Below are 24,459 nucleotides of genomic sequence, written 5' to 3'. Positions count from 1 at the left end.
CAATTCCCTTTTGAAAGTTACTATTGAATCTGCTTCCGCCACCCTTTCAGGCAGTGAATTCCAGATCACAACAACTCGCTGCATAAATAAAATTTCTCCTCCTCTCCCCTCTGAAATTACATTGTCGTCTCTGCCCTGCAAAGTCAGGCCATCCCAGCACCTCCTGGTTTCTCAATGTTTCCTCTCCATCACTGGTTAAGGGGTGTTGCACCACATACTTCCATTTTTCTCCAGTGTTACTCATTAAGTGTGAGACGTTTCACCCATTGCCCTCTGGTGCATCTCCCGGTGTTTGACTGAGAGAACTCAGTAAAGGTTGGACAAGCTGCTTCATTGGGGAGGAGGGTGAACCACGTGGAAGAAAATAGCCTTCAGTCATAAGAGATTCTACACTTAGTTGCTTTTAAACACTTTTAAAAGGATAGGATTTGTTGCTGATGACTTATTTGGTTCAAGTCCTGGGCAGAGCAGAGGTTGGGGCTTGGGACGTGAATTGTGCCAGTTCACAGCTTGGCCAGCAGGTGGGGTATTTATTCTGTTTTACTGAACCCGGGCAAGCGAGCGGGTCCCCCCGCCCCCCCAAACACGCGAGCGGGTCCCCGCCCCCCCAAACACGCGAGCGGGTCCCCGCCCCCCCAAACACGCGAGCGGGTCCCCGCCCCCCCAAACACGCGAGCGGGTCCCCGCCCCCCAAACACGCGAGCGGGTCCCCCCGCCCCCCCAAACACGCGAGCGGGTCCCCCCCCCCCCCGCCCCCCAAACACGCGAGCGGGTCCCCCGCCCCCCAAACACGCGAGCGGGTCCCCCCCCCGCCCCCCAAACACGCGAGCGGGTCCCCCCCACACGTCGAGTCCACCGGCTAAATTTAAAATGAAGACGGCTACTTTTAAAGCTTTTAAAATTTATTTTTGAAAAGTGACCATGCTGGCAAGGCCTTTACTCAAAAGCTAATCCTGGAAGATCCAAGCGTTTTGCCTTTGTGACCCGATTTAACTGCGTTCCATGTAGCCTCATGTTCCAGACCCTCGGGTTATAAATCACCATTCCCCAGTGTACACAGCAGGTTGATTGAGACAAATGATTCACTATGGCAAAGATTTCAAATAGCAGGAGGCACTCATTAAAAACTAAAAGTATATTTTCACTCAAAGGGTGTTAAAGTTTTAGAATGAATTACTTGAGGAGGACAATGAATCGAGCAGTGTGAACGGGTTCAAGGAGCAATTGGGTGTTTTTTGTGGAGAGAGTCATTTTACAAAGGGACCTGCTTGTTTGACCTCCTGACCTCTTAAAAGCAGCCTTGTGTTCCTGCACTATGAACCCTTTTCTCTGTGTTCAGCGGTACCTGATGTCACAGGCCCAGCCAGGACCCTGGGATTATCACAGTGCAGTCCTCACTGACCAGTCGCCCCAGGAGATCTGTTGTAATCTGATCCGGGAGCGATTATTGGAGTACCTGCCTCAGGAAGTGCCGTACAACATCACTCAGGTAAAAACAAAATCCGCAGCTGGATTGGCGGGCTGCGGTGGGTCAGGCTCTGGCCCTTTTCTGGGCCCTTTGGTTTGAATCCGATGAAAGTCTCCTTTGTCAGTTAGCGGGACGTATTCTGGCGAAATAGGCAGTCGAAGTCCTGGTCCTGGTCATTCAGCTGAGACTTAAAACCGAGCCTCCGTCTGCTTGTTCAGGTGGATGTTAAAGATCTCATGGTACGATTCAAGGAGAACTTGGAGCTCTTTCAGTGTTCTGGCCAACATTCCCCCCTCATCAAAAACAGATTAATTGGTTATTCATCTCAATGCTGTCGGTGGGATTTTGCTGTATGCAAATTGGCTGCCATGTTTGCCTATATCACCTCCGTTACTGCATTTCGGAATAGTTCACTGTGTGTGAAGTGCTCACGGATGTTTCTGGAAGACATATGATTCTCCACAAATGCAGATCTACCCCTCCCTTCCGTCTTTAGGATCCCAGCACAAAACTGCCACTAGCGTTTCTAATTGTCACACTCGCTCAGAGAGCTGGTGAGGTAATTGAAAAATGCCACACTGTTGTATTAGGAAGTGGTCTTCCTGAGGGATAGAGCATGATAAACCTGACCTTGGAGTGCCTGGTGCTGGCACTGGGTGCCCTCAATCTCTCTTGGTGAGTGACAAATACACCAAAAAAACAGTTTGGTTTTTTTTGTCCGAGCCATACGCCACCAGCGCCCAAGGGTGTGATTGGGTCTCTCACTGATACCACCCCAGGGCTGGTCAGTGGAGGAGCTGGTGATTCGCACTGGCTCTACCAGCGTGGTATTGGAGGAAGCCTGGGTGTAGATCAGTGCAGTGATGTGTGCCCAGGGCGAGCATGGGGGAAAGCAGAAGAACCTCAACATCCAAGCACATTAACCATCTCTTTACCCCTCAGAACACAGAACTGTGGGAAGAAGGGCCGAATGGGGAGCTCCGAATTCTACAGAACCTCACTGTTGCTCGGAAGAATCACGCGGTCAGTATACACCTGGGATAGAGACAGACACACAATCCCTTTATACCAGTGACTGGGTGAATTCACAGTGTTAACATTCGTTTCTGATACCGCAGAGCTAATGCAGGCCAGAAAGGGTTAAATATAGCTCTGCTTACAAAGCAACTGCTATGATTTCTGTATTAAACAGTCATCCTTTAATCATCTTCAACAACTCAATTAGATCACCCCTTAATCTTCTAACTTATTTGCCCACATACCGAGCCACTGCACTCCAAAGTAGCTCACTGTATGTGAAGCGCTTTGAGACGTCAGCCATGGCTCAGTGGGCAGCACTCTCGCCTCCGAGTCGGAAGATCGTCTGTTCAAGTCCCACTCCAGAGACTTGAGCACAAAATCCAGGCTGACACTTCAGTGCAGTACTGAGGGAGTGCTGCACTGTTGGAGGTGCCGTCTTTCACTTGAGGCATTAAACAGAGGCCCCATCTGCCCTTTTAAGTGGACATAAAAGAACCCATGGCACTAGTTGAAAAAGAGCAGGGGAGCTCTCCCCGGTGTCCTGGGCCAGCATTTATACCTCAACCAACGTCATGAAAACAGATTATCTGGTCATTATCACTTTGCCGTTTGTGGGATCTTGCAGTGCGCAAATTGGCTGCTGCGGTTCCTACATTACAACAGAGTCTACCACTCAAAAAGTACTTTGTTGGCTGTAAAGTGGGTGGGGACGTCCAGAGGTCGTGAAAGGCGCTGTATAAATGTGTGTATATAGTGTGTAAATCCAAGCCTGTCTTTTGTGTTTAATTATTTTATTAAAAAATTTTCTTCTGCAGAGATTATTGATTGGCCAGGGAGGTCAGCTGATCGGTAAAATTGCCCGTGATGCAGGGCAGGACCTGATGAACATTTTTCTCTGTGACGTGCAGTTGAAGTTGTGTGTGAAAGTCAAGAAGTGATTCTGCTGTTCCCGGCCCAATCGGCAGACGCAACAACCAAACTCTGTTTCAAAAGTACGGTTTTCGCCACAACCTCTATAACCCACTTGTGCCAAACCTTCGGGCACCCGCGAGAGGGCGACCTGTTAACTCCGCGGGAAAACACGCCGAGAGAAAGGTGGGAGATCGCCGGGAACGTGGATCAAGATTATTTTTTTTCTCTCTGTAAAGTCCAATTAAAAATATCTAGCCTGCAATCGCTTCTTATTGCTGGGCCTGTTGACTAAAGCAGGTTTTGAAAAGCACTGCATTGCGATGTAGGATCACTGAGTGGATGCCCTGAGATACATTTAAGGGGAAGCTTAAAATCATGAGGGAGAAAGGAATAGAAGGATATGCTGATAGGGTGAGATGAAGTCGGGAGGGAGGAGGCTCGTGTGGAGCATAAACACCGGCACAGTCCAATTGGGCCAAATGCCCTGTGTGTGTGCTGTACATTCATTGTAGTTCTATGATGAGCCTGCTGTTCTGAGGCGTTTCCGTGTTGTTGTCCTCTCGGTTCACTACGCTTAAATCAGTTTTTATTCATTCTGGGGATATGGGCGTCGCTGGCAAGGCCGGCATTTATTGCCCGTCCTTGGTTGCCCTGAGGTAGTGGTTTTGATACAACTGAGGGGCTGGCTTGCCAGTCCACTTCAGAGGGCAGTTAAGAGTCGACCACCTTGATGTGGGACTGGAGTCACACACAGGCCCAGACCGGGTAAAGGTGGCAGGTTTCCTTCCCAAAAGGACATTAGTTGAACCACTCGGGATTTTACAACAGTCCGACAGCTTCGTGGTCACTTTTAATGATAGCGTTTTATTTCCAGATTTTTAAACTGAATTCAATTTCTCAAACTTCCACTGTGGGATTTGAACACTCGCTGTCTGGATTACGAGTCCAGGAACACAACCACGACATTAACGTATCCCAAAAACCTGTTCATTTGCATACACCTTGTCTTCCTGATAACTCTTGGTATTCGTATTTAGGATTTATCCACCAATAAGGGAGCAGCCCTGAGAACCGCACTCTCCAAACCTCAATTTCCCACCCAAACCAAGGTGGGAAATTTCCAAACGGAGTGACTGGACCGGGGGCTTGTGCCGGCAATTTAAACTGTGATTAATGCCCTTGCGTGTTTAATGGGATCGTTGGCAATATCGTTCTTTCCCTCTCTGGATCAGGAATTCTGCTCAATCTGAATCACTGGGATGTGGATTTTGGCCAGTTGGTTTGAATGTATGTGTATTGGTTATGAAATGTCAGAACTCTTATTAAATAATTAAAATGTCTTCAGCGTAATCCTTGTTTTCAACAAGGTGGATGGTACTGTCTGTCCTTCCATAGCTCCCACTCCAGAACAGGGTACAAGAAAAGTATGTTTAATAGGTGACCCCTCTCTCGCATCTAGCCTTCAGCTTCCCCATCGCAGAAGGAGGCCATTCGGCCCATCGAGTCTGTGCTGGCTCTTTGAAAGAGCGACCCAATTAGCCCCATTCTCCTGCTCTTTCCCCGTAGCTCTGCAAATATTTTCCTTTTCGAGTATATACCCAATTCTCTTTTGAAAGTTGTAATTGAATCTGCTTCCACCACCCTTTCAGGCAGTGCTTTCCAGATCATCATAACTCGCTGCACAGAAAAAATTCTGATCTCCCCTCTGGTTCTTTTGCCAATTAACTTTCTATGCGGCAGCCCTTGTCTTTTTTTTAATCAATTCTACTATGGTCTTTCTTCCTATGGTAGAAATAAGTATTAATCTTGCATTTGTACTCTTCCCTGCATCCTACCTCTTAATCTAACTTTCTGCCCCAGGGCTTCAGGACAGTGAAACCCCTACCCTTCATCCTACAATCTAAATTTTCAATCCGAGCCTGTCACTTAATTACTACTTCTGGATTTCATCTCCTTTCAGCCTCACTGCTCTGTTGCAGCTGGATCTCTAACGAAAAACTGATGATTTTTATTCCATTTCGAATCCTTTAGCGGGGAGGCATGCCGTTAGCATTAAAAAAATAAACCCAAATGCCTCCAGAACTCGGTAAATGGTACATATTTACAGAGTGCGTCGCAGAACCTCGTCACTGCAGCAACTTTCTCACTGCAGGAAATGGAACAGAGGAGCAAAATAAAGAAAACTCGCGTTTATACGGCGCCTTTCATAACCTCAGGACATCCCAAAACTCTTCGCACCCAACAAAGTACTTTTTGAAGTGTAGCCACTGTTGTGATGAAGGGAAACATGGCAGAAAATTTGCGCACAGCAAGCTCCCACAAACGGCAAAATAATAATGACCAGTAATTTTTTTTAAAAGGCTGTTAGAGGAAGTGAATGAGGAGCAGTGTCTCCAGCCCAAACTCAAAGCAACAGGACGAGAGGCGCTCAGATCTAGGGTTGTGAAAGGGCTCGTGGTACAGAAACCAAGAAATATTTCTTTACGTAGAGGGGGCTGGAACCTTTTAATGGAGGTTGGTTGAGGCCAAGACATCACCTGTGAGTCTAGACAGTGAATGGCAGCAGGCTACTTAACCATGGGGGCGTCACCCGCTCTCACCTAACAGCCACATTTGCCAGCAGGAGTTGCTGTAATGTGGGAGGAGGAGGGCCCTCTGTCTGATTTAATTTCCCCTTACCTCTGTTGTAGGATATACTTGCCTTAGAGAGGGTGTGATGAAGGTTCACTAGATTGATTCCTGGGATGAGAGGGCTGTCCTCTGAGGAGAGATTGAGTAGACTGGGCCTATACTCTGGAGTTTAGAAGAATGAGAGGTGATCTCGTTGAAATGTATAAAATTCTTAGAGGTCTTGACAGGTAGATGCTGAGAGGCTGTTTCCCCTGTCTGGAAAGTCTGTAACTGGAGGTCTTAATCTCAAGATAAGGGGTCGGCCATTTAGGACCGAGATGGGGAAAAATGTCTTCACTCAGAGGGTTGTGAATGTTTGGAATTCTCCATCCTAGAGGGCTGTGGATGCTCAGTCGTTGAGTATATTCAAGACTGAGATTGCTAGCTTTTTGGACACTGGGAATCAAGGGATATGGGGATTGGGTGGGAAAGTGGAGTTTGAGGTAGAAGACCAGCCATGAAGTTATTGAATGGCGGAGCAGGCGTGAGGGGCCATATGGCTAACTCCTATTATGTTCTTAAGGCGCTGAGAGCAACTGTTTCACCCCAACACCTTGTCGAGATGATGTAACGCAGCACAGACAATCCAGTTCCTAACGAGATTGTCATCAGTTCTGACAGAGTTTATGCCCCTGAAATGTGACCTCTCTTGTAAGATGCAGGTCGGCCTGCTGTGTATTTCCAGCTTTTTCTGCTTTTATATAGAACCTTACAGCACAGAAGGAGGCCATTCGCCCCGTGGTGCTTCCACCACCTTTTCATGTGGTGTATCCCAAATCTTAACAGCCCTCTTGTGTGAAAAAAAATTCCACTACATTTCCCCTCTAGTTCTTTTGCCAATTATTTTAAATCTATGACCTCAGGTTACCGACTTACTTGCTAGAGGAAACAGTTTCTCCCTTTTTTTGAAGAAGTTAATTTACAAACTAACTTCTCACAGCCCTAAATAACTGCTCTGGAACAGTGAAAAAAACACCCAGCGATTGAAGGGTTTGTTTTCAGTCTGTGGATGAAGTGATAAAGTGAACTCGTGCCAGGAGCCAGATGATGTGGGGAGGGCGCGAGTTTAAATGGAACAACCACCTGCTGCTTCCCCTTTAAGATTGCTCGCTTCTCACTTAGTGCACTGCGCTATCAACGTGGGCAGCTGCTGAGGGAGGTGGGTCGCTGGGGTAGGATCATGGCCCATGGCCCACCATCTTTCCTGGACTGCACCTTATCTGTGAGCCTCAATGCACTTTTGCGGAGAGCCTCTCAGAACTCACGTTAAGAGCAAAGGTCTGCAGCGCACGATCAGAGATAACAAGAGAATCCAGATACAGAGGCGCCTGCCCTCGAGTATTTGACTACTCTGGGGCTGTTGGAACACATATGAAGTACTGCTTTGAATATTTTTAATAGGAATTTCTGTTGTGTAAACTCCAGGGACTGACATGATTACATAGAATTTACACCACAGAAACAGGCCATTCGGCCCAACTGGCCTGTGCCAGTGTTTATGCTCCAGATGAGCCCTCTCTCACCCTACTTCATCTAACCCTATCCTTCCATTCCTTTCTCCCTCATGTACATATCTAAGCATCCTCTTAAATGCATCTATGCTATTCGCCTGAACTACTACTTCTGCATGTTTTATGAGGAAGGACAATTGCTAGAACAGGCTGCTGCAGTAATTGGAGCAGTCAAAGTGGCAGCTTTGGCCAGTTGATGGTATCTTTCCCCTCTGACTCGTTCAAGTCCCACTCCAGAGACTTAAGCCCATAAACTAGGCTGGCACTCCGGTGCAGTAATGAGGAGATGCTGCACTATCTGATGTGCCTGTTGTATTTGTGGGCCTTTTCTTACTCCAAAAAAACTTTCCACTAATTACTTTAGCTACTAAGATCTATCCTGTACTTCCACAGGAACTTGCATCTTTGAAAAGGAGCAGACCATCACAACAGTAATCAATCAAATTCACAGAATCTTACAGCATAGAAGGAGGCCATTTGGTCCATCGGGCCTGTGCTGACTCTTTGAAAGAGCTATCCGATTCGTCCCATTCCCCTGCCCTTTCTCCAGAGCCCTGCAATTTTTTCCCCTTCAAGTATTTATCCAATTCACTTTTAAAAATTACGATTGACTCTGCTTCCACCCTTTCAGGCAATGCATTCCAGATCATCATAACTCGCTGTGTAAAAAAAAAATTCTCCTCATCTCCCCTCTGTGTCCTCTGGTTACTGACCCTCCTGCCACTGGAAACGGTTTCTCCTCATTTACTCTATCAAAACCCTTCATAATTTTGAACACCTCTATTAAATCTCCCCTCAACCTACTCTGCTGTAAAGAGAACAATCCCAGCTTCTCTAATCAATCATGTTGAAAAGAGGAAATTAGATATTCAGAGGCCATAGGAAAAATCCAGCAAACAAGCAGCAGCCCCCAGAATCACTAATATTTTCCATTTCCCACATTCTGCGTCTGTGATTTTTTTTTTGCCATTAGTTTTCATCAAAATTACAAAAGGAATTCTGTACTAGCAATTCTATTATACATTAATGATTGTGTATTTGTGAGTTGAGATTATGAATTGCAGATGACAATTCACAAATATCACTAGCATATTGACCACAATGCTGTGGGTGAAAGGCAAGCAAGGCTGCCCCTCCCGCCCACCCCGGCCCACGGGTACTCCCAGGAAGCTGCAAACATCTCTCACACTCACACTCACCAACACATACTCCCCCCTCACACTCACTAACACACTCCCCCCTCACACTCACTAACACATACTCCCCCCTCACACTCACTAACACACTCCCCCCTCACACTCACCAACACATACTCCCCCCTCACACTCACTAACACACTCCCCCCTCACACTCACCAACACACACTCCCCCCTCACACTCACTAACACACTCCCCCCTCACACTCACCAACACATACTCCCCCCTCACACTCACTAACACACTTCCCCCTCACACTCACTAACACACACTCCCCCCTCACACTCACCAACACATACTCCCCCCTCACACTCACTAACACACTCCCCCCTCACACTCACTAACACACACTCCCCCCTCACACTCACCAACACATACTCCCCCCTCACACTCACTAACACACTCCCCCCTCACACTCACTAACACACACTCCCCCCTCACACTCACCAACACACACTTCCCCCTCACACTCACTAACACACACTCCCCCCTCACACTCACCAACACACACTTCCCCCTCACACTCACTAACACATACTCCCCCCTCACACTCACTAACACACTCCCCCCTCACACTCACTAACACACACTCCCCCCTCACACTCACCAACACACACTTCCCCCTCACACTCACTAACACACACTCCCCCCTCACACTCACCAACACACACTCCCCCCTCACACTCACCAACACACACTTCCCCCTCACACTCACTAACACATACTCCCCCCTCACACTCACTAACACACTCCCCCCTCACACTCACTAACACACACTCTCCCCTCACACTCACTAACACACTCCCCCCTCACACTCACTAACACACACTCTCCCCTCACACTCACTAACACACACTTCCCCCCTCACACTAACACACACTCCCCCCTCACATTCACAAACAAACACTCCCCCTCACTATCACGCACTCCCCCTCACACTCACACTCACTAACACGCACTCCCCCTCACACTCACACTCACTAACACGCACTCCCCCTCACACTCACTATCACGCACTCCCCCTCACACTCACTAACACGCACTCCCCCTCACACTCATTGACACACACACACTCCTCACACATTAACACACATACTCCCCCCTCACACTCATTAACAGACACATACCCTCACACTCATAAACACAAACATTTCCCCCTCACACTCATTAACAAATACACACACAATTCTTGCATCACAGATTGTGTTTATTAAAGGGAGATTGACTGCATTGGACACAATAACATGGCCTCTGTGTTGGTCAGTTCCTGTACTCGTTCTTTTATTTATTCTGGTTTGATTTATCACCTGGGCTTGTGCCTGGAGTGTCGAGTTAAACCACAGTACAGCAAGCCGTCACAAATCCACACCAGGCCAGCCTTCTCGGATCCTTTCGGTTCTTTCCCTCCTCTCTGTCCGTCTGCTGAGATGAGGTTGGGAGCAGCGGTATAACCCTTACCAGTACTTAAACAAGTAATGGTAACGGTTTAACCGACACCCCCTCAGACTCCAACAGTCCATCCTGAGCATAAACACATGGAGAAGGAGGAAAAAAAGGGTTTAACACAAACCGAGAGCAAAAGAGACCTGGAAGAGACGGGATTCGGATGCTGCCTCGAGACTGACAAAGTACCAAGAGTTTGTTCTTTTTTAATGTGAAGATTTTTGTTCTAATCATCAAACAATAACTTACATTTATATAGCGCAGTAAAACATCCCAAGGCGCTTCACAGGAGTGTAACGCACACTTAAGTGTGGTTTCAGGTGATTGCCACAATCTATCACACCGATACTTATATGGTCAATGCTCCCCTGTGTCCCTCATTCTGCGCACTCTCCCTTCTCCCTACATCTTTCCTTCATCTGTGGCAAGCCTCACGCCCCCCAGCGTTCCCTTCATACTACAATCTACAGGGTTATAAAACGCAAGCTTGGCGTCACTTAATAACAACATTGGAACAGGAGGAGGCCGTTCACACCATGAGCCCGTTCACCCATTCAGTTAGATCATGGCTGATCTGAACCTCAACTCCATTTACCTGCCTTTGCTCCCTATCCTTTGATATCCTTACCCAACAAAACTCTATCGATCTCAGTCTTGAAATTTTCAATTGACCCCCAGCATCCACTGCCTTTTGGGGGAGAGAGTTCCAGATTTCCACTAGCCTTTGTGTGAAAAAGTCCTTCCTGATTTCACTCCTGAACGACCAAGCTCTTATTTTAAGATTGTGCCCCCTTGAGCTGGATTTCCCCCATAGAAGAAATAGTTTCTGTGTATCTGCAATATTGAATCCTTATTAACATTTTAAACACTGCAATTAGATCACCCTCAATCTTCTAAACTCGAGAATATAAGACAAGTTTATGCAACTTGTCCTCGTAATTTAACCCTTTAAACCCCGGTATCATTCTTGATCATCCTCACATTCACTCCTTGTTTTAGCTTTGCCGGTGTCCTGCTCTATGACTCTGGGCCCTGTCACCCAGACCTCTGAATAATTTTGTAAAATGACATTTTTCAGCAACAGAAAAACAAATCTCCTTTGGAGAAGATTTGGTTGAACGTTTTCCCATATACCAAGTGAGAAAAGTTCGGAAGAGATTTGGGGGCATCAACAGGGGGCAAAAAAACCTCTGGAACAGCAGGTGGTGACGTCACAGGCTGACATCACACGATGACATCATGCACGGGTAATACGATGACACTTGTAGGGGCCAACGATACTTTTTTTTGCTGCAACTTACAGTTTGTCCCCTGGCAAAAAAAAAAAAATTTAAGAATTTCTAAACACTGTTGAACAATGACGGTGTGAATTTAATAGTTTAAAAATAACTCGACTGATTTCAAGACACAGCGAGCGCACAGAGGAAGGAAGCGGGGAGAAAAGGAGAATTGACTGACCCAGGGGCAGGGGGAGGGAAAGGAGACAATTCAGTGAACCGTAGAGTGGAAGTTACAGCGTGAAGAATTAACCGACCTTTGTTTCCCTTCAGATCTCCCCTCTCCTGTCGGGAGCTGGGGCGCACTGTCAGAAGTGTGAGGCCAGCACAGGCCCCAATTCCCGATGGACAGGAGAGGAACATCCCTCCTGTGCCTGTGCTTAGAAGCCAGGAACGGCTGTTTGACTGAGTTTCCAGCCCAGGCCGAGCCTCCTGCACCCGATCCCCAGCACGAGTCAGGATTGGAGGGGAGACGCCATCCTTTAAGTGGTCACTCAGTAACTCTCACTCTCACTCTCCTCCATGTGTCGCGACGGGCGGGAAGCGCGGACCGCCGCCGGGCGACGGGCGGGAGGCGCGGCCGGGCGGGAGGCGCGGACCGGGCGACGGGCTGACAGACCATCAGCTTCACTCACAGAAAGTGAACCGGAGTGAGAGACAGCTGCAACTCCAGTAGATGGTTGTAGAGAAGCACGGGCCTGATATCAGGCTGCCCTCAGCCCCCCCAAGCCCTCTACCCTCAGCCCCCCCAATCGCCTAACCGCAAACCCCAACCCTCCTACTCTCCATCCCCCTCCCTCAGCCCCCTCTACCCTCCAAACCCCAACCCCCCCCACACCAACTCTCCAGTCCCACTACCCCATAGCCGCCCTATTCTCCAGCCCCCCTACCCTCAACCCTCCCATCAGTAGGGATACAGTAAGTAACACAGTGGGGAGGGGTTACTGAGTGACAGTGTGAGGGAGCTTGATCAACATCAGTAGAGATACAGTCAGTAACACAGGGCACTGGGGGGAGAGGGGTTACTGAGTGACAGTGTGGGGGAGAGGGATTAACATCAATAGAGATACAGATTCTTTCGGTTCTTTCCCTCCTCTCTGTCCGTCTGCTGAGATGAGGTTGGGAGCAGCGGTATAACCCTTACCAGTACTTAAACAAGTAATGGTAACGGTTTAACCGACACCCCCTCAGACTCCAACGGTCCATCCTGAGCATAAACACACGGAGAAGGAAATAAAAAGGGTTTAACACAAACCGAGAGCGAGAGACACTGGATTCGGTTACTGTCTCGAGACTGACAAAGTACCAACCTTCATGACTCCTGATTACTAAACAAAATAAATGATGAGTTTAAGGAATGGAATAAAGCAAAGTTCCATCGTCTATAACCTCGTGTGAGACTTTCAAACTAAGAGTATCACCAGATTAAAAACAAAAATTAACAAATAGAACCGTCACTAAATCTGACAGTTGGAAAGACGCAAACCAGTTGTATCGCACTGAGGCCACAGAGCCAATGACACAAAATGTCATCTCTAGTACTGGAAAGTAGTCTATTTCCACGTTCTTTGGATTATTTCCACCAGTGATTGGCACCATCCTTCACAGATCTCTCGTCCATTGCTTCTTTAGAGTTTCATGATTGGACACCATTCCCTCAGGACTTATCCTCGCTGTACAGTTAAGTCCTGGGTAGTACATCATCTATACTGTAGTATCTTAATAGTGAACTTACAGTATATGATGATATCCTGCTCAGAACACAAGGCAGCTCTTCAACCTGTGTCCTCCCAGGTACAACCTGGAACAGAGACACCAACACAGTCAGACTGAGTGCACGCAATCAAACCACAGGCGCAGTGGGCCTGACCAGCTCTTCGATAGATGTCAGGCCCCTGACCCATCTTCTCACTTCATCCACCAATCCAAGAACCATGGCCCACGGGCTCAGGCGGAGAGGAAAAAAGTTTCAATTTAACCACTTTACACAGAGGGTGGTGACTGTGTGGAATGGATTGGAGGGGGGGAGGAGAGAAAGGGAAGAGGGGAAGAGGAGAGGCGTGTGAGAGGAGGGGGGGAGGAGACCGGAGAGGAGATTTATTTCATTGCAGTATCATCACCTACACACGACATATTGGCACTTTTGCCTCACAGTCTTGTGCTTTAGGAGGATTGATGTCATTGCATCATGCTGTCAGAAAAGGAGAAGAGATCTGCCCGATATGTTTGCATGAAAGCAGTGCCCCTTCACTGTTCATTGCTGCTCTGCACTGTGTGTTGCAATGGGAACTCCCATTAACTGTCTCAGATTCAGACAGAGGATCTCCACTCAGTGATTTCAGGATCCATGGTGTGTGCACTGATATATCACTGCCCAGGACACACTCACAGTGACTGACCAAACGCCCCTTACCGATCACCTAGTGATCTCGGCTGGACTCCGCACACTTCAGCTCCCCAACATCTCTGACCGGCGAAACCAAGGTTACCACACCCGGCCTGCCCGAGCAGGGAGGATCAGCAGAATGTTCAGTTTAAGGCAGCAAGACTGCAAAGAACTCTTTTGGAAAACAAACATGATAGATTGTCCACCTAAGCTGAGATCCTTCATTTAAACACTGACTCTAAATTTTAGATGAATGCAGAGCAAAAAGCGGGTTCTTGCCAGCGACTGTGCGACTATAATCTAATCGAGGGGTTCAGGAACCCCAAAAACAAAAGCTCACACAGTACAAGACCCTCAGTTGATCCCTAGGTTACCTCACGCGTCGCCTGTCACTTTGTTTTGCTCTGTGTTGTCTCCACCTTACTGACACACGATGACATTTGCACACGATAATGAACGACTGCGGTGTCACTGCAGCAGAATTTATCAAAGGTATCATCTTCTGTTGATTGACAGGGAATTCTGTGTCTGATATACAGAATCATAGAATAGTTCAGCGCAGAGGGAGGTACTTCTGGTGCCTGTGACGGCTCTTGGAATGAGCTAGTCAATTAGTCCCGCTCCCCTGCTCTTTCCCCATAGCCCTGCAAATTTTTCGCCTTCAAGTATTCATTCAATTCCCTTTTGAAAGTTATTATTGAATCTGCTTCCACTTCCCTTTCAGGCAGTGCGATCCAGATCATAACAACTCGCTGCGTAAAAAACATGTCTCCTCATCTCCCCTCTGCTTCTTTTGCCAATTATCTGAAATCTGTGACCTCTGGTTTGACGACCCTCCTGCCAGTGGAAACAGCTTCTCCTTATTCACTCTATCAAAACCCCTCGTGATTTTGAAAACTTCTATCAGATCTTGCAGTGACCTTCTCTACTTTAACATTCCCAGCTTTTCTAGCGCCTCCACATGTTGCGTTGGCTCTAGTTAAAAACTCAAGCAAAATTCTCAATCTCTGTTAAGTTCTTTTTTTAAGTAACACCCTAAGTCTCATAAATACTTACGTCTTAAGCGGGTCCAATTCAGACGTCTGAACCGGACCCAATCCGTCGAGTTTCTCAGCCGTGCCCCTCCCTCTCGACTGCTTGCTGAGCCGATCCCCCTCCTCTGCTCCGAAGTTTGTGCTCTGCCGCTGCAAAGGTTGGGGTGCGGGGCCGGAAGAGGAGCCTCCTGGTTTTAATTGGCTCGTTTCTTCTCTCTCTTGTCTGCGGAAGACAATTTTGACAATTTTTAGTTCAACAGCAGTTGAGTTTTTCTTGGAAAAGAGAACTGAAACTGTTTGAATCGAGCGAACTTAACATCAGAGTTTTTTTTTCAAAAGAAATATGAAATGTGAATTTATAGATGGACAGATAAAGTTCCAGAATGCTGTGTGACCTGATTGATAATATCCCCCGTTGGATGTTTTCTCATTGCAACTTACTTTAAATAGGTCAATGAAATTATTATTTTTTCTGCGGGTTCTAATTTAGCGCTTTACGAAGATAGCACATGGTCCTTTTGTACTAAAATGCCAACTCTTAAAGAGGAACTATGTTCATATACATTACCACACAATCGCGAGAGCTGTATGAGGGAGATGGAGATGCAGACGCTGCTTTCTCTAAAGTTTCACTTATATTCCCGCTGTACAGAAAGTGTCAGTATAATTCCTGGTCCCAGTCCCAGTCTGACTCCGGGTGGGAGTGGTGTGACATACCTTTAGTTTCGCACCTTATGGCATTTCACACTAATGTCAAACCAGGTTTTAATAATGCTCCTTTGGTGCTTCCTGGACACTTCATTCATGAAGCAGACTTAATCTGAATGCTTTGCAGGGCTATGGGGAAAGAGTAGGGGGGAGTGGGACTAATTGGACAGCTCTTTCAAAGAGCTGGCCCAGACACGATGGGCCGAATGGCCTCCTTCTGTGCTATAGGATTCTATGACACCACTACCCACTTCCAACCACTCTGTCAGATAGGTCCCTATCCAAAAGGCAATGGCAGCAATTAACCTACTCGTATCAAGGTCCTGTCCTGTGGTGTGAATATCAGCCAGTCTGCTTAGACTGTGAGCAGTAACCAGTTTTAACCCCATGAGTGCTGTGACAGACCAGAACGAATCCAATAAATAAGCAGTCAGAGACAAAAATGCTTACTTTTTCTCACACGGTGTGTAGAGTCTTTTCAAACTCGCTCAGACCCAGCCTTGAAATGGAAAATAAAGAGACAAAATGATCCTATCCCCTAATATCAAGCTCTGCGTTAAACTTTCAATTCGCTGTTCTCTATTTCCCTTTTAAAAGCGAGAGGCAGTGGGACCCACAGGCAGACTGAACCCCTCCAGGGGGGCCGGCCGCAGGGGTCTGAGCTGGAACAGGCGGGTCACGCAATACCCATCTCTTGGTCGGTCAATTAATGTGACGGCTTAGAGCAGGAGAGAAACTTCTAGAAAAAGCTCTGTGTTGTAGATGCCCTCAACAGCGAGCCATCCCAGAGGGAGTGGTCCAGGAGCTGGGTGCAGCATTCCTGGTTCAAGTACAATCTAAGAGTCGGGAAAAGAAAGACTTGCATTTCTACAGAGCCTTTCACGGCCTTAGGACATCCCAAAGAGTTTCACAGCCAACAAAGTACTTTTGAAGTGTAACCATTGCTGTAATGTAGGGAAACATGGCAGCCTATTTGCCCACAAACAGCAACGTGATAATGACCTGATAATTTGTTTTAGTGATGTTTGGTCGAGGGATAAATATTGTGACACCAGGGGAAACCCCCCCCGCCCTGCTCCTCTTCAAAATGGTGCAGTGGGGTATTTTACATCCACCTGAGAGGGGGATCGGTTTAACATCTCATCCCAAAGACGGCACCTCCGACAGTGCAGCGCTCCCTCAGTACTGCACTGGGAGTGTCGGTCTGGATTGTGGGCTCAAGTCTCTGGAGTGGGGCTCGGACCCACGACCTTCTGACTCGGGTGAATTGTTCCCACTGAGCCACGGCTGACACAGAACACCGTCTGGCTTCGCACTTTGGCGATTGTCCAACGCTGGTATGGACAATGTGCAGCTCAGAAGGAAAATCTGAGCGAGAAACAGAAAATACCGGAAAAACACAAGAGAAAGTCCAAGTTAATGTTTGAAGGAGAGATCCCTCAACCAGCACCTACCTCACTCCTGAGAAAGGTGTCACCTCTTCCTGTCAAAACGAGTGCTGTTCACACGCTCAGCTTCTCCTATTAAAAAGTTCAGAACGACAGGGTGGAGAGTTCAGACTGCTACCCTGCTTGGCCGCTCTCTCTCCCTCGCTCCTGAAACATTATTATGGACTGGCTTCATTTGCATACTTGTGTACCCAGAAGAGACTTCCCCCACTTCACTATTGGGTTGTTGCCTCATTGGTTATTGGCCCTGATAAGGGAAGGGAGAGGTTGGGACACTGCGCGTGGGGGAGGGAGGGGAGGGGATGGATCTCGCTGCGGTTAGGGTGGAGGTCCCAACTCGCAATCGACACTCTGGGCGTGAGCAGCCTGATAAGGTGAGAGGCGCTCTATCTGCTCTGCACCACCCTGTACACATCAGCACTGCAAAACAAACAGCTTCTCAGAACTCAGCACCACTAGGAAAACTTCCTGACTTCTTCATCAACCCCATTTGAATGTATTTTATACTCAGGGTGTTGGTCACTGGGATTCTATGTTTGGGGTCAGGTATGGATTAGTTACTGGTTCTAACTCAATATATTACTGCCACAGTGGTTATCAATAATTGTTCAACTACATAGAATGTACAGAACAGGTTGTTTGTCCCAGCCAGTCCCTGTTGGTGTTTATGCTTCACATGAGCACTAGTCCCAATCCCTGTTCTAATGTTCCTTCAACCACCTATCCGTAAATGTTTTTTTAATTCATTCTCAGGATGTGGGCATCACTAGCATTTATTGCCCATCCCTAGTTGCCCTGAGAAAGTGGAGAGGGAAGAGCATTAGAGTTAACCATGTTGGTGTGGGGACTGGAGGCACATTTAAGCCCAGACTGGGTAAGGACGGCAGGTTTCCTTCCCTAAAGGTCATCTGTGAACCAGTTGGGTTTTTACGACAATCCGACAGCTTCACGGTCACTTTCACTGATCCCAGCTTTTTATTTATTTTAAATTGAGTTCAAATTCTCAAACTGGGGTTTGAACTCACTGGATGATTAGTCGAGGCCTCCGAATTACTGGTCCAGTAACATAACCACTACACTACCGTACCCATAGTCCCTGCTTCAATCATTATGTGCATTCCACAGCCTCACAATACTCTATGTAAAAGACCCTCCATCTCCGTCCTAAATCTCTTATAAGTTTGCTGGTGACACCAAGTTAGGTGGCACAGTAAATAGTGTAGACGGGAGCAGAAAGTTGCGAAGGGAGATTGATAGATTCAGTGACTGTGGCAGATGTAGTTCAATGTCGGAAAGTGTGAGGTTATCCACTTTGGACCTAAGAAAGATAGATCAGAGTATTTACTAAATGGTGAGAAGCTCGGATCTGTGGAGGAGCAGAGAGATTATGGGGTCCAAGTACAGAAATCACTAAAATCTAGTGGACAGGTACAAAAAATAATTGAAAAGGCTAATGGAATGTTGGCCTTTATCTCAAGGGGGCTGGAATACAATGGGGAGGGAGTTAATGTGACAGTTTATATAAAGCTGTGGTCAGACCCCATCTGGAGACTGGGTTCAGTTCTGGGCACCGCACCTCAGGAAGGATATGTTGGCCTTGGAGGGGGTGCAGTGCAGATTCACCAGAATGATACCGGGGCTTATAGGATTAAATTATGAGGACAGGTTGCATCGACTAGGCTTGTATTCCCTTGAGTATAGAAGATTAAGGGGTAATTTAATTGAAGCATTTAAGACGATTAAAGGATTTGATAGGGTAGATAGAGAGAAACTATTTCCTCTGGTGGGGGGAGTCCAGAACAAGGGGGCATAACCTTAAAATTAGAGCCAGGCCATTCAGGGGTGATGTCAGGAAGCACTTCTTCACACAAAGGGGAGTGGAAATCTGGAACTCTCTCCCCCAAAAAAGCTTTGAGGCTGGGGGTCAATTGAAAATTTCAAAACTGAAATGGATAGATTTTTGTTTGGCGAGGGTATTCAGGGTAATGGAACTAAGGCAGGTCAGTGGAGTTAAGATACAGATCAGCCATGATCTAGTTGAATGGCGGAACAGGCTCGAAGTGCAGAATGGCCTCCTCCTGTTCCTATGTTGCTACAATTAATCTTCTATCTATGGCCCCTCGCTCCAGGCCCCTCAACTGCTGGAGAGAGCCTGTTTCTATCTACTCTGTCCCGCCCCCTCACAATTTTAAACACCTCCATCAAATCGCCCCTTAATCTCTTCTGTCTGATGAAAACAGCTCTAATCTTTCAAGTCTTTCTTCATATTTGTATTTCCCCATACCAGGCAGCATCCGAGTGAACCTGTGCTGTACCCTTCCCATTGCCTCAACATCCTTCCTATAGCGTGGAACCCAAACTGCCAGGTTTTAGATAGATTCACCCTTACATCTCCTTTACATTCTACACCATGGGTGTCAGCTGAGGCTCAGAAGGTCGTGGGTTCAATTCCCAGTCCGTGAGACTTGAGCCCATAATCTAGGCTGATACCCCCAGTGCAGTACTGAGGGAAGTGCTGCGCTGTCGGAGGTGCCGTCTTTCAGGTGAGATGTTGAACCGAGGCCCCGTCTGCCCTCTCACGTGGACGTAAAAGATCCCACAGCCACTATTGGAAAGAAGAGCAGGGGAGATTCCTCCAACGCCCTGGCCAATATTTATCCCTGAACCAACGTCATTGGTCATTACCTCACTGCTGTTTGTGGGATCTTGCTGTGCGCAAATTTGTCTGTGCCGTTTCCTACATCACAACAGTGACTACACTTCTTCATTGGCTATAAAGCGCTTTGGGACGTCCTGTGGTCATGAAAGGCGCTATATAAATGCAAGTCTTTTTCTTGCATAAAACACAGGATTCCATTAGCTTTTTTATGACCTTGTCCACTTGAGGTGCTGCTTTTAATCCCTTGTGAACCTGAACCCCCCAAATCTCTCTGCTCTTCCCCATCACCCAGCCTTCCCCCGAAGTATTATGTTTTGAAATCAAAATGTACCACCTCACATTTACTGACACTGAATTACATTTGCTTTTTTTGCCCATTCCACCATCTTGTCGATATTCCCCCTTGCACCTTCCTTTGGCCCTCAGAATTATTTACTGCGCCTCCTATTTTCATATTGCATGCAAATTTGGACACCACTCCCTCTAGCCCTGTGTCCAAATGATTGATGTACACAGTGAGCAGAAGTGGTCTCAGAACAGAACCCTGTGGGAAACCACTTCCCACTTCCAGCCACTCTGAGAAACTGCCCTCGTTTCCTATTCTCTGTATCCTCCCTTCTAAACAGATTTGAATCCAATTTGCTACCCTCCTCCTAATTCCTTACCCCTCTGCTTTTGTTACCTCCAGACTCGACTATTCCATTGCTGTGCTGGCCGGCCTCCCATCTTCCACCCTCCATAAACTCTGCTGCCCGTATCCTAACTCGCACCAAGTCACGTCCATCACCCCCTGTGCTCGCTGACCCACATTGGCTCCCGGTCCGGCAATGTCTCGATTTTAAAATTCTCGTCCTCATGTTCAAATCCCTCCGTGGCCTCGCCCCTCCCTATCTCTGTAACCTCCTCCAGCCCTACAACCCTCCGAGATCTCGGCATTCCTGTAACTCTGGCCTCTTGCACAACCCCCACTTCCTTTGCTCCACCATTGACGGCTTTAGGTTCCTCGGCCCTAAGATCTGGAATCCACTCCCTAAACCTCTCCATTTCCCTCTCCTTCTTTAAGACGCTCCTTAAAACTTACCTCCTTGACCGAACTTTTAGACACCTGTCTTAATGTCTCCTTCTTTTGGCTCGGTGTCAATTTTTGTCTGATTAGGCGATGTTGGGTCTCGGCACATCTGCGGTGATTTTCCGATAGTCAAATGGCTTGCCGACACTCACTGTCCAGACCCACTGATCACCGGGCCGAGGTAATGGAGGGCAGCCAGCAACTGTAGAACGTTTCCCCCTCCCCCCTCCTCGCAGAGAGAGTCAGCGCCTTCAGCTCAGGAGGGAGGGGAATTGAAAGGGAGGAAAAGCCTTCCTTTAAGTAAGTTGGATCAGAGATTAGTTATCCTGAGATTGTGAGTTCAAATCCCACCCCATGGCAATTTGAGAATTTGAATTCAGTTTAAATAGAAGAGATGGTGAGAGTAAAAGTGAGCTCGAGGCTGTCGGATTGTCGTAAAAACCCAACTGGTTCACGAATGAATGCCCTCTATGGAAGGAAACCTGCCGTCCTTAACCGGCCTGGGCCTATATGTGACTCCAGTCCCCCACTGTAATGGTTGACTTTTAACTGCCCTCTGAAGTGGCCTGGCGAGCCCCTCAGTTGCATCGAATTGGTTCAAGAAGTAGCCCCACCAACACCTTCTCAGGATGGGCAATAAAGGCCAACCTTGCCAGTGATACCCTGGGAATAAATACATTTTTTAAAAGGTTATGAAAGGGTTAACTGAAGGTTCCTGAAACCGCGGGGGGGGGGGCAGCAGGTACGAGCTCTGGAGAAGTCTGGAGGTTTCCAGTCTGTTCCTCTGTTCCTCTTCACTATTGGTACATCCTGTGCATCTGTGACACTGTCACCAATCAGTCCGCAGAGAAAGGCAGCTTCCCTCTCACTGCAGCTCCCAATCAGGTCAGGAGGGAACCGTGGTTTGGCATGTTATATTGCTGCACTAAAAATTAACAACGACAACTATTCCCATTTATACAGCGCCTGTAATGTAGTAAAACAACCAAGGCACCTCACAGGAGCGATTATCAAACAGATTTTGACACTGAGACACATAAGGAGATATTAGGACAGGTGACCAAAAGCTTGGTCAAAGAGATAGGTGTTAAGGAGGAGAGAGAGGCGGGAGAGGTTTAGGGAGGGAATTCCAGAGCTTGGGGCCCAGGCAGCTGAAGGCACGGCCGCCAATGGTGGAGCGATGAAAATCGGGGATGCGCAAGAGGCCAGAATTGGAGGAGCGCAGAGATCTCGGAGGGTTGTCGGGCTGGAGGAGGTTACAGAGAAAGGGAGGGGCGAGGCCATGGAAAGTGAGTTCAAATCTCACCACAGCAGTTTGAGAATTTGAATTCAGTTCAGGAAATAAAAAGCTGGTATCAGTAAAAGTGACCGTGAAGCTGATGGGACAGGAACAGGACCAAGACCCCTTTTATATGTCGTCTGTCAGTGCTAACTCTTAGATCCTCCAATCCCCGACTCATTACTCTCATGAGAATCATGGCTGCATCCCCTCCCCCATCCCTTCTCCCCATACCCCTCAACCCCACCTCCCCACCATCTCCCCAAACCCCTCAACCCCACCTTCCACCTTCTCCCCAACCCCTCAACCCCACCTCCCCACCTTCTCCCCAAACCCCAAGGCAGATGAACTCAGGGCATGGATGGGTACATGGGACTGGGATGTTATAGCTATTACTGAAACATGGCTAAGGGAGGGGCAGGACTGGCAGCTCAATATTCCAGGGTACAGATGCTATAGGAAAGATAGAGCAGGAGGTAAGAGAGGAGGGGGAGTTGCGTTCTTGATTAGGGAGAACATCACGGCAGTAGTGAGAGAGGATATATCCGAGGGTTCGCCCACGGAGTCGATATGGGGAGAACTGAAAAATAAGAAGGGAGAGATCACTTTGATAGGATTGTACTACAGACCCCCAAATAGTCAACGGGAAATTGAGGAGCAAATATGTAAGGAGATTACAGACAGCTGCAAGAAAAATAGGGTGGTAATAGTAGGGGACTTTAACTTTCCCAACATTGACTGGGACAGCCATAGCATTAGGGGCTTGGATGGAGAGAAATTTGTTGAGTGTATTCAGGAGGAATTTCTCATTCAGTATGTGGATGGCCCGACTAGAGAGGGGGCAAAACTTGATCTCCTCTTGGGAAATAAGGAAGGGCAGGTGACAGAAGTGTTAGTGAGGGATCACTTTGGGACCAGTGATCATAATTCCATTAGTTTTAAGATAGCTATGGAGAAGGATAGGTCTGGCCCAAAAGTTAAAATTCTAAATTGGGGAAAGGCCAATTTTGATGGTATTAGACAGGAACTTTCGGAAGTTGATTGGGAGAGTCTGTGGCAGGCAAAGGGACGTCTGGTAAGTGGGAGTCCTTCAAAAATGTGTTAACCAGGGTTCAGGGTAAGCACATTCCTTATAAAGTAAAGGGCAAGGCTGGTAGAAGTAGGGAACCTTGGATGACTCGGGAGATTGAGGCTCTAGTCAGAAAGAAGAAGGAGGCATATGACATGCATAGGCAGCTGGGATCAAGTGGATCCCTTGAAGAGTATAGTGATTGCCGGAGTAGAGTTAAGAGAGAAATCAGGAGGGCAAAAAGGGGACATGAGATTGCTTTGGCAGATAAGGCAAAGGTGAATCCAAAGAGCTTCTACAAATACATAAAGGGCAAAAGAGTAACTAGGGAGAAAGTAGGGCCTCTGAAGGATCAACAAGGTCATCTATGTGCGGAACCACAAGAGATGGGTGAGATCCTAAATGAATATTTCGCATCGGTATTTACGGTTGAGAAAGGCATGGATGTTAGGGAACTTGGGGAAATAAATAGTGATGTCTTGAGGAGTGTACATATTACAGAGAGGGAGGTGCTGGAAGTCTTAACGCGCATCAAGGTAGATAAATCTCCGGGACCTGATGAAATGTATCCCAGGACGTTATGGGAGGTTAGGGAGGAAATAGCGGGTCCCCTAGCAGAGATATTTGAATCATCGACAGCTACAGGTGAGGTGCCTGAAGATTGGAGGGTAGCAAATGTTGTGCCTTTGTTTAAGAAGGGCGGCAGGGAAAAGCCTGGGAACTATAGACCGGTGAGCCTGACATCTGTAGTGGGTAAGTTGTTCGAGGGTATTCTGAGAGACAGGATCTACGGGCATTTGGAGAGGCAGGGACTGATTGGGAACAGTCAGCATGGTTTTGTGAGAGGAAAATCATGTCTCATGAATTTGATTGAGTTTTTTGAAGGGGTAACCAAGAAGATAGATGAGGGCTGTGCAGTAGACGTGGTCTACATGGACTTCAGCAAAGCCTTTGACAAGGTACCGCATGGTAGGTTGTTGCATAAGGTTAAATCTCACGGGATCCAAGGTGAGGTAGCCAATTGGATACAACATTGGCTTGACGACAGAAGACAGAGGTTGGGTGTAGAGGGTTGTTTTTCAAATTGGAGGCCTGTGACCAGCGGTGTGCCTCAGGGATCGGTGCTGGGTCCACTGTTATTTGTTATTTATATTAATGATTTGGATGAGAATTTAGGAGGCATGGTTAGTAAGTTTGCAGATGACACCAAGATTGGTGGCATTGTGGACAGTGAAGAAGGTTATCGAGGATTGCAACGGGATCTTGATAAATTGGGCCAGTGGGCCGTTGAATGGCAGATGGAGTTTAA

At 47.5% G+C, this 24,459-nt stretch overlaps 1 protein-coding gene and 1 long non-coding RNA gene across 5 annotated transcripts in view; one reads left to right on the top strand and one right to left on the bottom strand.

Moving 5' to 3' along the window:
* Positions 1-4,766, top strand: part of eral1 (Era-like 12S mitochondrial rRNA chaperone 1) — a 32,077-nt gene extending 27,311 nt beyond the window's left edge. For both annotated transcript variants that reach the window (XM_068008516.1, XM_068008515.1), the window contains 3 exons: positions 1,340-1,489; positions 2,411-2,491; positions 3,304-4,766. In XM_068008516.1, coding sequence (XP_067864617.1) covers positions 1,340-1,489; positions 2,411-2,491; positions 3,304-3,426 — 354 coding nt within the window. In that variant the 3' untranslated portion in view covers positions 3,427-4,766. The remainder of the gene's footprint in view (positions 1-1,339; positions 1,490-2,410; positions 2,492-3,303) is intronic.
* Positions 4,767-9,964: 5,198 nt separating this feature from the next.
* On the bottom strand, positions 9,965-17,240 carry LOC137345074 (uncharacterized). Of its 3 annotated transcripts, none has more exons than XR_010968545.1 (4): positions 17,081-17,240; positions 16,077-16,125; positions 14,941-15,141; positions 9,965-11,532 (listed from the first exon to the last, which is right to left on the bottom strand). It is a non-coding gene; the product is annotated as an uncharacterized lncRNA (long non-coding RNA). The 3 variants fall into 3 exon arrangements; XR_010968546.1 differs by having other exon boundaries at positions 9,965-10,299; XR_010968544.1 differs by lacking the exon at positions 9,965-11,532 and adding an exon at positions 12,670-12,705.
* Between the last annotated feature and the right edge of the window lie 7,219 nt (positions 17,241-24,459).

This window comes from Heptranchias perlo, chromosome 28, assembly GCF_035084215.1.
Source record: "Heptranchias perlo isolate sHepPer1 chromosome 28, sHepPer1.hap1, whole genome shotgun sequence".
Lineage (NCBI taxonomy): Eukaryota > Metazoa > Chordata > Chondrichthyes > Hexanchiformes > Hexanchidae > Heptranchias > Heptranchias perlo.
The sequence above is the reverse complement of the archived record's forward strand: the minus strand, read 5'-3'. Positions and strand labels throughout refer to the sequence as shown.